Raw genomic sequence first — 15,393 nt, forward strand, 5'->3', positions numbered from 1 at the left:
AAGAGAAAGGAAAACTTGAAATTGCATCATATGACCCTTTTAAATAATTTTTTTTCATTCAGAGCACCAGTTTAGTCACAATACAGCCTTAGTCACGTTTTTGGGGTGCATGTAAACAGCCAATATCTTGTTGACAGGTATGGATCGTTTACGGCGATGGTTCCCTCGGATATAGCGTGGCTGAATTTGATACCTTCACACGCCACAAGGTAGCAACTTTAACATGCGTAACAAGCCCTTGCAGCACTGATTGTAACTTTTACAGCATCAAGTTCAGAATGTATTAAAAAAATGTGTGTTTTGTAAAAATGCTAACCTTGTCTAGGTCATCCAAACCCATAAGACTTTCGTTCATCTTCAAATTACAAATGAAGATGCCTGAAATGACGAAACTAAGAGATTTCTATCCATGCACTGAAAGTCCATTGAAACTTTGGCACTTCAAAAAGTTCATAAAGATATCATAAAAGTAACCCATATGAATTGAGCAGTTTAATCCAAGTCTTTATAAGAGATACCACCACATTATGTGATGAACGGATTTATTTTAGGCTTTATACAGTACATTGATCAACAAAGCTCAACGGCAGCTCAACCGTATATGCTTGACACTCAAGAACAAACCTCAGTGGTTCTTGCAGAAGCTCAAATGAGCGCAAGAATGTATGTGCGTTGATCAATATTTATATGTGAATAAAAGCATAAATGAAATCTGTTCGTTATTTGAAGCGTTTGTTTCTCTTGGATTACACCAGTTGATTGATATGGATTAAGTTTATGTCTTCACAGACTTTCAATGGAGGGAATGATAAAATCATAAGAGAATATTACAAATATTTTCATTTGTGTTCTGAAGAACAAAATTTACATTGTAACTTTGTTTGTTATAACCAACTTGGATATTTTCTGTGGAAACCTGGAATATGCCTTCAAAAACATCCTCGCTGTGGCTTCTATCTGCTTTTCTCTTGAAAACTTGTAACGACTCCCTTGTCATCTCACGTCAGACCCCAGTGATCGCTCTGGTGGGAAATGATGCATGCTGGAGTCAGATCTCCAGAGAACAAGTGCCTATGCTCGGGAGCAACGTAGCCTGTGGTCTTGCTTTTACAGGTGAGAGGCTTTGGCACAGTCATTAAATGGTTGTTCACTGCATGTTTAAATGTCAATGCTATGTTTAGAATCTGCAGTAAAATGTTGTCTTCTGATCCACAAAAATGTTTCGTATTATGATTAAGCTCTTTTCCAAAGGGAAATATTGTATGTTGATCATTCATAGTGATGAGTTGCATCACATGCTGTTCTGCTTACAGATTATCATATTGTAGCCGATGGTTATGGGGGCAAAGGTTACCTGATTGGCCGAGAGGATGAGTCGCAACTTGATGACATCTTTAAAAAGGCACAGAAGGAGTGCAGAGAGGGAAAGGCCATTCTGCTGAACGTTCTGATCGGAAAGACCAGCTTCAGGGAAGGTTCAATCTCAGTTTAGAGAGAAACACTGTGCACTATCCTGCCTAGATACCCAAAGTCTTTCTTGTGTTGTAATGCTTAAAATATACCACAAGACACACACCCTTCAGCTGTTTTTTGAACAGAGATCAAAGCAACATATCTGATGTTATGTTGTGACTAATACAATGTTCAAAGCAAAACTCTCAAGAACATGTCTCGGTCATAGTTCATCCCAAAACAAAAAAATAAGTAAATGATATGATGTTTAAAGAAAATTAAGCCTGTGTTTCGGATCATTATGATTTTTTTCACGTATGACAACATTTCCCCCCAACTCTCATTACCTTAAAACAAAAAAGGGAGAAAATAATGATAAATTATTTAAATTGTATTTTAAAAAGTATTTATATACAGTGGTAGTATTTCTTGTTCTTTAAATTATGCTAATTTGGAAAAAGTTACATACTGGGCAGTATGTAATATTACATTGTACAGTAATAAAAATATATATTTATAAATATTCTCATTACTGTACTATTTCGGGCTGAAATGTGAGCTTGGACATTTTTTGCAAGTACTTTTTTCATTGAGCTGAAAAGGAACAAGCACAGTGGCTTCACTCTGTACAACATTTTGTAAAATACTAGAAAAATCTGAATCCATTTCAAGATTAACAGTGTGATGGTCCAGTAAATTTTGATTGAAATATTATTTTTGAAACTCACATTAAGAATATATGACTATATATGACATAACACTAATGCAATAATGGAAGACTTGCTTGTGTTGTGTAAAAGCTTGCAGGATTGAATTTTTTCTGCTTTATACAGTGGAGTGCCTGTAATTACTGAATGTTAAACTGATCTTGTTCAGAATCAAATTTGCTAGAAATAATTTTCAAAGAACGGCATCTGCAGCTATTTTGGATATTAATATTTCACTAAATAATGAATCAAATGTTTGTTTATCTAGAAATATCAATCTAAACCAAAGTAATATCCGAACAAATACTTGGAAATGCAGTCCTGTTTTTGCTGCAGTATCACACCTGGATATACCATAATGCCTCTCCTCGGTTTGTGATTGATCACTTCAGCATCACCCACAAAATGACCATTTGGATATGGCTACATAATTGATCAACATTTGTTGATGTAATAAAATCTCTAAAGAACAGTCCTACAATTGTTTTTTTTTTTTCCCTCAAGACATGAACCACTAGATGTCAGGCTCTGTCAGACAAACTATGCATCTACTAACCCATGAGGAATCATTCATCAGCTAGTAGTAAATACTAACCGTGTTAAAGTCATTCTGAAGAATTTGGAAAAAAAAAGTCTGATAGGACTCTAAGTATGTCACCTCCAAATCCCTAGAAACAAAAAACAGCAAGGCCATCACTTTTGCATCTGCTCATGCCCAGAAATCACTGCAGATTTATAAAGATAAACACACTCATGACTTGTCTGATCCCAAAATCCTATTAACTAGAGTTACCTGTTTAATTTACATTGTTGATTTTCATGTGCAGTCAGTGAGAAGCAATCAAATACATGGCCAGTGGGTGAAAAGAGAGAACACTAGAGGAAGAAGGTACTGAAAATAAGGATGCTCTCCTGTCTCTGCGCAACAAGCTATAAAAAAACGTAAAGCTTCATTAACCACAGGCACATCATGACCTCTCCAGAATAAGAGCATGCCTTGCTATTAACCCATTAACTTTTTTATTGTAGACAGCATTTGAATGGGAACATATCCTACTTTCACTGAGACTGAACCGCTATAAAAGAAGCAACTTACAGACTTGAGCTCTTTCTTCAGCCATCTGCCATTGAGTTGCATGTTTGCAAATGCTATAAATTATTATATTATATTATGTTTATAAAACAATACAATTTTTAATGATTTTTTTCTAAATGTTTTGTAAACATATCAGATTTTTACCAAAGGGCAGAACATTAAACACTATTTATCCAATATACAATATTATTTAATATATACACAATAATAATATTTCTTCTGTTATCAACATGATTAAATATCTCGCTTTACTGTTGTCAACTAAGTTACTAATACAACACCGCCATGTAACTGAGCAATAGTTTGGTAAGTGGATGCTAATTTTCTTTAATATTTCATTGATAATAGTTCATATAGTGAGATTACATTATAGTATGTTATTATGCAAAAAAAATGTCATGTGTCTGACCAAAAATAAGACTAGAATGTCAACTATGCTACCTGTCAACTATGTTAGTCATAGACTTGTATCAGTATAATTTGTTATTATGTTTAAGCCTAACTATACTTGTCATAGTTTGAGTGTAACTTGCATTACTGTTCATAGTGGGGTCTGTAAGATTTGTGAAATATTATTGGAATGAACAGAAACCGTTTTCTATTTGAATTATATATCTTAAAATGTAATTTATTCCTATGATGGCAAAGCTGAATTTTCAGCATCATTACTCCAGTCTTCAGTGTCACATGATCCTTCAGAAATCATTCTGATATGCTGATTTTCTGCTTTATGTAAAACATAACATTTATACACTTTATTCAGGATTCTTTGATGAATAGAAAGTTCAATGAACTGCAGTTATTTGAAATAGAAATCTTATAAATGCCTTTATTGTCTCTTGAATGTATCCTTTCTTACTGACAACTAATTTTGAACGGTATCTCCAGTAAAGTACAAAAAAAAGTAAATAATCAACACTTTCCATGATTTCCATAGATGTCAGCAGCAGAGAGACAGCGAAGATACAGGGCTCGACGGGATGCTGATCCCTCAAGAAGGGCACAATATTTAGAAAAGCAAAGAGAGGCCTGGTACAGACTAATAAGACACGGAAAGGTGAAACCAATCGCAGAGTTGAGTGAGAGCGAGAAAAAAAAAAAAGAGACCAATGGAGAAAAGCACAAGAGAAGACGACAAAGAAAGCGAATGCACACGATGATTAGTTCAACAGACAGCCATGAATTTGAACAGCCGCCTACAGAATCAAGGTAGAAAGCTAGAAAAAAACGTAAATTATTAATTGGAGCTTTTTAAATGTAAATTACTACTCTGGTCGACTATTAGGTTTAAGTGTGTGTGTGTGTGTGTGTGTGTGTGTGTGTGTGTGTGTGACTGTATCAGTCTGGCGGATTAAACCTTCACGTCCCAGACGCACGCGGGGGCACGCACACATCCGTTACTCATGTAAAGCCTCAGCTTGTGTACAGAAGGATTCGCAGAGGAAAGTCTGTGGACAGGTACTTCTCTAAAGGCTGAACTGATTCATTCAAGGCTTCAGTATTTTGGACTCTGAAGGCTGACAGGCACTGATACCCTACTGATACAGAGATCTTATATAGGAAGCCGCTTCAGAGTTTGTTCGATAAAAAAAGAGAGTTTGCTTTTAGTGTTTTGTTTTATCATTAGTAAACGCCTCGAGCAATTTTAAGAAAGTATTCGGATCCTAATTTTTTCCTCTGTTCATCTGGGTAAGTCGTGTTTTAAGACCCTTTTTGTCGTTACTTTATTTTAGTCGTTTGATGAAATTTAGCGGATTGGTAACGTACGTTAAATCTCCTCTTTCCCGTTATCTCGCCTTCCCAGTTGAACAAATTGTAGCTTAAAGTATACAATTTATTATTATTATTATTAGTCTTGAAGTTCGGAGATTAAATAATATCCATATAGACAATAGTGTAATATCAGCCTGCATGCTAAAGCTGTGTTGTATCACATATGGAACAAAAGCAACAGGTGACTGAAGGCTTCAAGTAAACGCCCCCGCTAAAACAACCAAAACATGTTATATAATAATAATTATGTTATTAGTACTCGTAATGGATTGGATTCAAAGATTAACAGAAAATAAAGTTATTAGTTTATAATTGATTATTTGGCGCTAAAAATACAGCTGTAGCTAGCCTGTTAGCTTGCTAGCTCGAGGATGTCTGGTCAGTGTTTGTTGTTAGGTTATGATTGATTTTTTGGGCCCTTTATGTGCACCCGAATCTGTCTGGCATGATTTTGAAAGAAAAACAAAGAAAAGAGATATGCCCTAACATCTTTTAGCTCCTGAGTGAAGTATTTACAACAAATCACTGCAGCATCTTCAGATTTCTTCCTTGCATCATGAGTATGTAAATCCTCTGAAACCTGTTCCTCCAGACACAGGAGAGTAAATCTCTTTCAGTGTCAAGATGGCAAAGGACAATTAATTCAGTTAAGCTTTATTAACCTTCTAAATGAGCACTTGACATTGGTCTAATTAATTCCTACTAACAACAGTAATCTTAAATTCACTAGGTTTATATATAGTGAAATTATGTTATAAAACTGTGTAATACTATGTAGTATTGCGTATAAATGAATCCTATCTGTATCTATCTATCTATCTATCTATCTGTCTGTCTGTCTGTCTGTCTGTCATCTGTTGTATAGCCTTTTGGTCAATAGTGTTGCTTTATAAATGAATTGTACTTGGGGATCTTTGTTTCTCAGGAGTCGAATGGCCTCTGTTGTTACAGTGAAGACAGAGAAGCGTCCTTCCCATGACTCTGCGGATGGCGACACAGTGGCTAAGAAGGCTAGGTATGAAAACAACAGATGTTCGTGTCTTGCTTTGCTGCCAGCACATTCCCAGGGCGAGCCAAATATTTTTCATTGAAGTCAGCTCCTGTTTGCTGACTTGTTCTGATGAACGTGTGATTTTTCAAAGACCTGTACTTCCTGATAAGAAAAACTTCACCTTTTCCTATTCTTTGGAAAAATGTTCTGTCATCATTTACACACCCTCATGTCATTCCAAACCTGTATAACTTACTTTCTTCTGTGGAACACAAAACAAGATATTTTAAAGGGGTCATATGATGCGATTTCAAGTTTTCCTATGACCCCTTTAAAGATAGTTGGTAACCAAACAGTTTTGGTTCCCATTGATTTCCATTGTAGTTTTTTTTTCCATACATTGGAAGTCAATGGGATTTGAAACCAACATTATTCAAAATATTTTCTTTTGTGATCCGCAGAAAAACACAAAAGAAACGATACCTTCTTTTGTGTTCCCTTTTAAGCATTGGATGAGACAGATTTTGAAAGAATTAGAGAGACAAATCCCATGCCGTTGTTGTGAGAAGATAAACTAGTATCTAACATACTTTTAAACACATAAAAAAAGTCACACAAACCAGGGGTTTTAATTGCATTTAGACATGTCCAACAGTTTAGTTAACAGTTTGCAAAAATCACCAACCTTATAACTAATAAATAGAAAACATCTCATGACGTCGACATTTTACTGATAGTTAAGGACCTCCTTTTACTGATTGTTTAAAAGTTTTAGATCATATTTTTAAAGTCCGTTTTAAACCATGTTTTGCATGCAACTCTGTAGCGTAGTTCCATCCGTATGCATGTTTCCTCTGACCTGTTTACATTTCCTCCTCCTCGGCTGAGTAGGAAGTTGTTGCCCAGCCTGAAGACCAAGCGCGCCCCTGAGCTTGTGCTGGTGATTGGCACGGGGGTGAGTTCAGCCGTAGCTCCTCAAGTGCCCGCATTACGCTCCTGGAAAGGTCTGATCCAGGCGCTGCTAGATGCTGCCAATGACTTTGATTTGCTTGAGGAGGAAGAGAGCCGCCGCTTCCAGAAAAGTCTGCAAGAGGACAAAAACCTGGTGCATGTTGCTCATGACCTTATCCAGAAACTTTCACCGGTAAGATGTTTTTTTCATTTTCTTACTACTTGTATACAAAAATTTAAATTGCACATAAGGCAGTTTTTATGTTTAATGATATAATTGTTTCTACTCCAGTTCATTGTTCTTTAATAATATTAAACAACAACTGGAAATATTGAAATATTTATATTAATTAATCTTGAAACACCGATTGAGCAATTACAAGAAACATTTCAGTATGTTTTACTGTTTCTTTTAACATACCTTCTCATGTTTGTTTATTTTGTGCAATAACCAGTAGTAAAGAGGAAGAAATGGTTGGTTCACGTGCTGCTTCGACTGATGCTGATGGGCTATGCCAATGTTTCAGTTTCTGTGATTAGTGAAAAGTTGTCAGGGCAAGGAAAAATCTTGAAAAAAAAAAATCTGTATTGTTGATCCCTAATAAACATGTTGATCCATTAGGACAATGCTAGGCAATGCATGGACCGCAGAGCACAACGATGAGTTTGGCCATCATTAGTCCCTTTCTTTCTTTCCAGACAAAATGGGGCGTAGAACCACGTGCCACCAGTGTTTTTTTTGTCGCTCCGTCAGAACAGCACTCAGTGATTTATCCCTGTTTTTCATTGACAAAGCCCCAGTATCATTTGCATCCAAACCCATCAGTGTCACTAGAGGATTTAGATGGCATTAGGCCTGTGAAAGGGAGTTAGGTAATGAATTTCAGCTCCAGTGCTGGGGTTTCATTACCTGGAATGGTCATAGCTGAACAATAAACATCAACAAAACAACTCTCCTAGAAAAACATCAGCCTGCTGTCTGTCTCTATCCCAGTGAATTTCCAAGCTCGGTTTATTTGTTGTTGTTAGTGTGAGGTCTTTCAGTGATTTAACCTACTTGTGAGTTTTGAGTCTCACATGAGCAGAGCAGACCCCAGTGGCACAAAAAATTAGGTTAATCTGAACGTGTCAAGGATTCACACCTCCAGAACAACATGCTGTGACTAGACGCTAGTCCATTCAGCTTCGGCATTACGTATTTCTTTAGTTATGCATTCTTTGTAATGTTTGCAGCAAGTCAGTGGATGCCAAAATACATTTGGACTTTGACATGTTTGGGCATGAATATGTAAGTCATGCTTGAGACATTCAGACTGCTTTTTTGATTCAGGCATCAATGTTATTGCGCTACTATGTTGATGAGCACAAAAAAGTCCACAACTTTCCAAGAATGATTGCATGTTCATCTCATTTCTGAATGCTTGTTGCTCAATGCTGTCATTTTTCATGAGTACCCAAATCACGGCTCCAGACAAAGAAAAAAAAAAATCAATAGACCTTAGTGAGGGTAGACACAATATTGAATTTGGCACAGATGAAAACAAGGCTGTAAGGGATAAGATCATATGTCATTTTCACACCTTTTTTTTTGTCTGCAGTGAATGAGTGCCATCAGAATGAGAGTCCAAATAGCTGATAAAAACATCACAATAATCAACAAGTAATCGTCATTACTCCAGTCCATCAAATAATGTCTTGGGAAGTGAAAAGCTGCATGTTTGTAAGAAACAGTTAGCTATTTCATTTTGACGGCACCCATTCACTGCAGAGGATCCATTGGTAAGCAAGCGATGTAATGCTAAATTTCTCTTGTGAAGAAACATACTTATCTACATCTTGGATGGCCTGAGGTTGGGTACATTTTAATCAAATTTTCATTTTTAAGTGAACTATTCCTTTAAGGAGCCAATGCTCCTATGAGAAAAAAAACAACCACCAAATTATTTTTCTAAAGTCCATTCTCATCCTCATTTGTGTATGTCTACCTTCCTTTTACAGCATTATCATTTTTATTCTTTTTTCTCCACTGAAACTTTCATGCTCATCGTCTCATTTTATTGCATCAACACAACAATTATATAATAGATTACTCCTCACAGAACATACAACTAAAAAGACATGACATGCATTTTTTTAAAATCATATAAAATCATATTTTCACCAGTGGTGATTTTGGTAAAAATATAATTTGCATATTAATATTTTTATTCTCAAATCAACTGTTTTAGGTGTAGTCTGGAGCCCTGAAAAATTTTTATTTGAGTGGTTTGATATAAGAAAGTTTTGGACCCCTTTTACATCTGTATTTAATGCTGAGCGCATATGATCAGATGCTGAGACGGAGGTTAATACCAGGTGTAAACAGTTGAAAGACATTTACACCACTGAGATCAGAGGCATTAGTTCACATCAGGTGTGGAGGTGCTTATAATCAGCCTCTTCCTAAGAAAGTGGATTCTGCAAGCTATTCATAGTAGCAAACCCCTGATTTGATTTGTTTTGTCAAATTTCTTTGTAGCGGACGGGAAATGTACGCTCCACCTTTTTTAAAGACTGCCTCTACGAGGTGTTTGATGACTTGGAGTGTAAGATGGAGAACGCTGGGAAGCATCTCCTTCGCTCCGTGCTGCAGTTAATGGAGAGTGGCGCTCTGGTCCTCACCACCAACTTTGACAATCTGCTAGAGATCTACGCTGCCCACCAAGGGACCAAGCTGGAGTCTCTGGATCTCACAGATGAGAAGAAGGTACCAGCTATGTTTTCTGTATAAATGAGGTGAATTAGCATTACAGTTCAGACTGCCTTATTGGACACTAACCATTTGAATAGTGAATGTCTAACTTTTCATTTTGGATTCCATCCATCCATCCATCCATCCATCCAAACAAATTTGAAATAACTGTTTTCTATTTGAATATATTTTAAAATGTAATTTATTCCTATGGTGCAATGCTGAATTTTCAGCATTATTACTCCAGTCTTCTTCAGAAATCATTCAATATCGATATAAAACACTTCAAAATTGTAAAGTTTTTGTCGGCAGGTCATTGGGACCTGAAAGTCCATCAGCAATGTGACGTCATATATATAGCACAATTATTTATTCTATGATTGAATTGCATTATGTCTCATAAAAGTCACTGATAAATAACATTTGAAGAAGAGACCATGAGGACCCATCGTCAGATCATCAGTTGCTTTAAGCTTAAACTAAAAACAATGTGTGCTTTGAAATAAAGCTGTGAAACGCTGTTCCTCAGATGTTCAGTGCATTGGGTTCATCTCTGTTTGTGTTTGGCCATAAATTTCCTTCAGCACAAAGCAGTGAAAGCTTCAGCTATTAGCCATAAAATCAGCCTTATGGTCTCTGGCCAAGCGTCATGTAGTGCATTAGTGCATGTAAGCTGTACAGCAGCTCACCTGAAGGGCCCTCGGAAACACAAGTGACTGCATGTTCAGTTCCCTGTGTCTTTATTCATCAGGCCGTGTGTGGTTTTCCATAGCGTGGCCTTTAGGCAGGGTGTTTATGCACCTTTTCCATCAGATGTCTCTTGATTAGAACCTGCAGTCATTAAAAGCAGCTGGACGCTCCTAGTGGGAGCCGGATTGGGAGCAGTGGAGTATGAGATGCCGCGCTGTACTTGTGTGTGCAGGTTCTGGAGTGGGCTCAGGAGAAGAGAAGACTGAGCGTACTTCATATTCACGGTGTTTACACCAACCCCAGCGGCATTGTACTGCATCCTGCTGGCTACCAGAACGTTCTGAGGAACACAGAAGTCATGGTGAGTGAATGTTTTCTGCTCTCATGAGAAAATAAAGTCACACCAATGGAACGTTGATAATTCACTAGGGTGGAGGACACTGTGAACCAAAGCATTCTGGGCTGAAGAGATACTCCCTTTTGTGGCAGTTTTTATTGCTCACTGTCCAGTCCTTATAATAATTTACCCAAATACAAACTGTTATGACAGCATTATATGAAGTTTATATGATGCTGATAAAAGCAGCATAACAATTTATGATGTTATGATGGTCTATGACAGGGGTGTCAAACTCAATTCCTGGAGGGCCGGAGCCCTGCAGAGTTTAGATTCAACCCTAATTAAACACACCTGATTCAACTTATCAAGTTCTTAAGGCTTTTTTGAAAACTACATGGTATGTGTGTTGGAGCAGGGTTGGAACCAAACTCTCCAGGAACTGAGTTTGACACCCCTGGTCTATGACATAATGCAGTTTTTTAGTCTAGATCAGTTAATTTATTAAAAAATGCATTAAAAATGCAATTCATATACATTGAATACACCTCTTCTATGATGAACATGTTTTAATGTCTGAATTCATATTCATTTTGATGTTTTCGGGGCATAACGTCAAAAATGTCAGGGTGATACATAGGGATTAATTGAAATAAAACCAAAATTGCGATATGCTCAGTGCGATTATCAAATTGGAATTTACTGAAGTAAATGTGCTGTGTTTTTCAAAGTGAAGTGTGGCACTGTGCTTATTAAGGGCTCCCTGTGGTTTAACGTTTGAAAATGAAATAAAGACACCAAAAAATATTAGTAATGTAACTTTAAAAATATTACTTTTCTTAAATGCTCCTTTTTTATTTTATTTTTTGTTATTGTTATTTTTATTTAGTAGTTGTAGTAGTATTAATAGTAATAATTGTGATAATAATAATAATAATAATAATAAATGCTAAAAAAATAATAAAATGTAAAATATTATATACGTATGTATTATTATTATTATTTTATTATTAGTCATACTGATATATAATCACAAAACTTTACAAATTGTAAAGCTGGATTTTTTTAAAATAGTGTTTTAAATCACAACTGCGATTTTTATCAGAAATTAAGGCCCCCCCCCCCCAATCATATAGTGATACAAAATGAAGAGAAAAAAAAAAAGAAAGTTTAGCATAATTTTTTATTAAAATAATTAACATATACATTTTTAACTTCTGCATTTGCTACTAATATGTGAATAAATTTTGTTCACCAAACCAAAGTCATGTGGTGAGACTAACATGCAGAATAAAATTAATTATATCACAGAGACCCCTGCATGATTGTGTGTCAAGATTAATAATTCTGTCAAAATATCAGATAATCTGATCTTTTAAAGGCAAGGGTAGTTCAGGTTTAAAAACTGAAAAATGATTGATATTTTTAAATGAATAATTCATGATATACGTAAAGATAATTTTTACTTTAAAACGTACATTTAAATTTTAAGTATTTCTTTTTATTTTTTTATGAGTAGACTCGCATGTATTCAAAGTGTATGGAAAATCATCATATCAGTCCATCACTTCAGTTATTACATTGTTGCATGTTTTTGCAGAGGGAGATCCAGAAACTCTATGAAACCAAGTCTTTCGTGTTCCTGGGCTGCGGGAGGACAGTGGACGACACCACCTTCCAGGCACTGTTTCTCGAGGCGGTCAAACACAAGTCCGACCTTGAGCATTTCATGCTGGTGCGGCGAGAGGACGTGGGAGAATTCAAGAAGCTCCGAGACAACATGCTGGACAAGGGCATCAAGGTCATCTCGTACGGCAATGAATACGCCGACCTGCCAGAGTACTTCGAACGACTGGCCAATGAGATTTGCAACCGGGATGTGGTGACCAATGGCTGGGGTAAGTTGTCTTCACTATTTAGATATGTTACGTACAACTGATGTGTTTTTTCACTGATTCATTTGCTGGATTGATTCAGGATCTCCCATCTCACAAGGCGAAGAAAGTCAAAATGGCTTTACGACCCAGAAGAACCTCCTGCAAGGTTAGGACGGCTTTTGTGTTGGCACCTCAACCAGCTTGCATGCTAAAGGCAATTTGGGCATTTGACTGGAGCATGACCACGCGTTTTTTCCTTTTCCCTTCTTTCCTTCAGTGCATGCTTCTAGAACGATAGAAACATGAATGCAGCACAAGGGCTTCTGTTGTTGTTTTATACTCACCTTCCCACTGTACTCCTCTGCACCCGTGGCTTCCCATGATGAAATCAGCTGATGCGCATTGTTGTAACGAGATCTTCATTGTAGCTCTTCCTCTCTCCCTGTCCAGACTTCCACTCGTGACACAAGTGGCAGTCTGGGAACGTTTCCACAGCTCCGCCGCCCCCTTCCGCTCGGATCTGGTATGACTAGATCTTCACGCACAACAGACTCATTTTCTCATACTAAAACCGAGCGCTGCCAGTACTCGTCCGCTTCACACGGGAAAGGCGTGAGTAAAAGTACCACTAAGCAAACTGTGAACTCCTGCAACTCGGAAAATGTTTATGAAACTCTTCATGCGAGTGAGGGAGAAATATAATTTTTTTTAAATGTGGTTTTAAGTGAAGTTGTGGACCAAGAATGATGTTCAGGACCAGTCTGACCTTAAACATGAGCTGTTAAATACCAAAACAGCTGAACAGGAGCGTTTTAGCAATGCAGTCTCACTTCCCGTTTTTCACAACAGTAAATACACCAGCAATATTTAAATGGTCATTGTGTGAAATGTCCATGTCATATTTCACCCCTAAATAACTGTCTCTGTGTGTGTGTGTGTGTGTGTGTGTGTGTTTGTATATATATATATATATACATATATGTGTATATGTATGTATATATATGTATATGTATGTGTGTGTATATATATATATATATATTTATTTATACATTTTGTGACATTGTTTTTATTACATTTAAACACTGCCCAACTTCAAATTCTGATTACGGTAATGTGAAAAATCTCTCATTTCTGTAAAAAAAAAAAAATTGTACTATTTACATAGTACAGTACAATTCTGTTTAATGATATCATTTGCTGTACTGTATAATGAATTAAAATAGTGATTTTAATAAAATGTAGTTTTCATGACTTTTGCAAACAATTTTTACAAACAACAAAAAGCGATGCTGTATATACACACTCACACAAATTCTCATCGTGACTTTTTGACACAGTATCTCACCTTTTTTCCTCACAATTTTAACAAAAAAGTCTGAATTTCAAGATAAAACCTCAAAATTGCGAGATACACGCTTGTTATTCTAAGAAATGTCTGAAATGTTAGATATAAACTCGCAAATGCAGGAAAAGAAGTCAGAATTGCAAGATAACCTTTTTCATTTTTTATTCTGTGGCAGAAACAAGATTCCATATACAGTATTGTGAGAATTACAGTATACAGAAATGTGATGTACACTTAGTATTCTAAGAAAAAAAAGTCATATTTGTTAGAAAAAAGTTGCAGTTTTTTACAATTTTTTTTTTGTTTTTTTTCTGTTGTGGAAGCTTCCATATACAGTATACACACACACACACACACACACACACACACACACAGCTCTATTGGGTGAAATATGACTCTGGACATTTCTTTTATTACTAAATCTGTCCTGTAAGGAGGAGGAAATGCAATAAACACCTCGTTAGGGTGACTGAGGTGTGAATCAAAATTCATGTGATTTCTCAGGCTTTACTTATAGAAGCATCTCCGCTTCCATGAATCTACTTGAACTTGTCACGAGACTAATAATGAGGATAATGATATAATGCCATCAATCCTCTCAAGCTACACAACTTTCAATACATTTTATTGCACTTTGACACTGACAGTTAGTCCCCATTTCTAGTTGTAAATGCTTGGTCAGTAAAAAGAAATGTAAACAGTTGTTTATAAACCTTTTGTATTTTAACTCCAGTGGTCCACGGTTTTATCATCTCTGTCCACAAATGTCTTTTAGGTATTTATAATGCTATTTTAAAATAAAGCATCTGTTTGGTACCAAATTTGCAGTGAATATGTTTTCAGGAATTACATCTACCCACCTTATTTTTAAAGTACAAGCGATAGCTGCCATTTGTAACTTGAATGTGCGAGACTTCCGGTGTCATCCGCTTCTGGTTATTCTAGCTGTGCAAAAACAGTACTTTTGAGAAAATGTTTGACTGTACGCTGTCATAAACAGCTGTTACAGTAGTTCAGTAACCACCCTGCTAGATTTGGTGACTAAACTGATTTAAACCGATAAGTCACCAGTTTGTAATTCTTTTTGATTCATAAGATTTTAAAAAATTACACCAATCATGAGGTTATGTTTGTTTTTGCAAAACAACAGACATGCCTCTTTGTATTACTTCTGTAGAAATGATATATGGAATGTGAATTCTATGGAAGTCTGTTTCGCCATGGAATTAAATGTTTCTGAATTTTTTAATCCAATTCTGAATTTCTCTCACTATTCTAATTTTTTTCCTCGCAACTGAGAATATAAATATACAGAATTGCTAGAGGTAAAAGAGAATTAATAGGGGGGAAAAAAACATTTGAGATGGAAACTTGGAATTGTGAGAAAAAAAGTCAGAATTTTTGAGTTTATATCTTGCCATTCTGACATTTTCAAATTCAGAA

General features: G+C 36.1%; 2 protein-coding genes across 9 annotated transcripts in view; both read left to right on the forward strand.

Annotated features, from left to right (window-relative positions):
- The window catches only part of LOC107670636 (acetolactate synthase-like protein), a 16,462-nt gene extending 14,708 nt beyond the window's left edge, over nucleotides 1-1,754 (forward strand). For both annotated transcript variants that reach the window (XM_016463307.1, XM_016463309.1), the window contains 3 exons: nucleotides 138-209; nucleotides 1,008-1,113; nucleotides 1,314-1,754. In XM_016463307.1, coding sequence (XP_016318793.1) covers nucleotides 138-209; nucleotides 1,008-1,113; nucleotides 1,314-1,492 — 357 coding nt within the window. In that variant the 3' untranslated portion in view covers nucleotides 1,493-1,754. The remainder of the gene's footprint in view (nucleotides 1-137; nucleotides 210-1,007; nucleotides 1,114-1,313) is intronic.
- A 2,403-nt stretch (nucleotides 1,755-4,157) lies between these two features.
- On the forward strand, nucleotides 4,158-13,509 carry LOC107670642 (protein FAM118B). Of its 7 annotated transcripts, XM_016463321.1 has the most exons (9): nucleotides 4,725-4,944; nucleotides 5,954-6,043; nucleotides 6,911-7,163; nucleotides 9,489-9,716; nucleotides 10,624-10,752; nucleotides 12,329-12,626; nucleotides 12,706-12,771; nucleotides 13,056-13,074; nucleotides 13,105-13,509. In XM_016463321.1, the coding sequence occupies exons 2-8, from the start codon at nucleotides 5,961-5,963 to the stop codon at nucleotides 13,067-13,069; spliced, it is 1,071 nt and encodes a 356-aa protein (XP_016318807.1). In that variant the 5' UTR covers nucleotides 4,725-4,944; nucleotides 5,954-5,960; the 3' UTR covers nucleotides 13,070-13,074; nucleotides 13,105-13,509. The 7 variants fall into 7 exon arrangements, with proteins under 7 accessions (XP_016318804.1, XP_016318805.1, XP_016318807.1 ...); XM_016463318.1 differs by lacking the exon at nucleotides 4,725-4,944 and adding an exon at nucleotides 4,158-4,312 and having other exon boundaries at nucleotides 13,056-13,509; XM_016463319.1 differs by lacking the exon at nucleotides 4,725-4,944 and adding an exon at nucleotides 4,663-4,713 and having other exon boundaries at nucleotides 13,056-13,509.
- Nucleotides 13,510-15,393: the final 1,884 nt, after the last annotated feature.

Source organism: Sinocyclocheilus anshuiensis, unplaced genomic scaffold, assembly GCF_001515605.1.
Source record: "Sinocyclocheilus anshuiensis isolate Anshui unplaced genomic scaffold, SAMN03320099.WGS_v1.1 scaffold140, whole genome shotgun sequence".
Taxonomy (NCBI): domain Eukaryota; kingdom Metazoa; phylum Chordata; class Actinopteri; order Cypriniformes; family Cyprinidae; genus Sinocyclocheilus; species Sinocyclocheilus anshuiensis.

Excerpts from the sequence above, each read along its gene's own strand:
- LOC107670642 (XM_016463318.1), top strand. The coding sequence starts at position 5,961 with ATGGCCTCTGTTGTTACAGTGAAGACAGAGAAGCGTCCTTCCCATGAC. Across the intron at positions 9,717-10,623 it reads ATCTCACAGATGAGAAGAAG|GTTCTGGAGTGGGCTCAGGA; the intron begins GTACCAGCTATG and ends TTGTGTGTGCAG. Across the intron at positions 12,627-12,705 it reads TGTGGTGACCAATGGCTGGG|GATCTCCCATCTCACAAGGC; the intron begins GTAAGTTGTCTT and ends GGATTGATTCAG.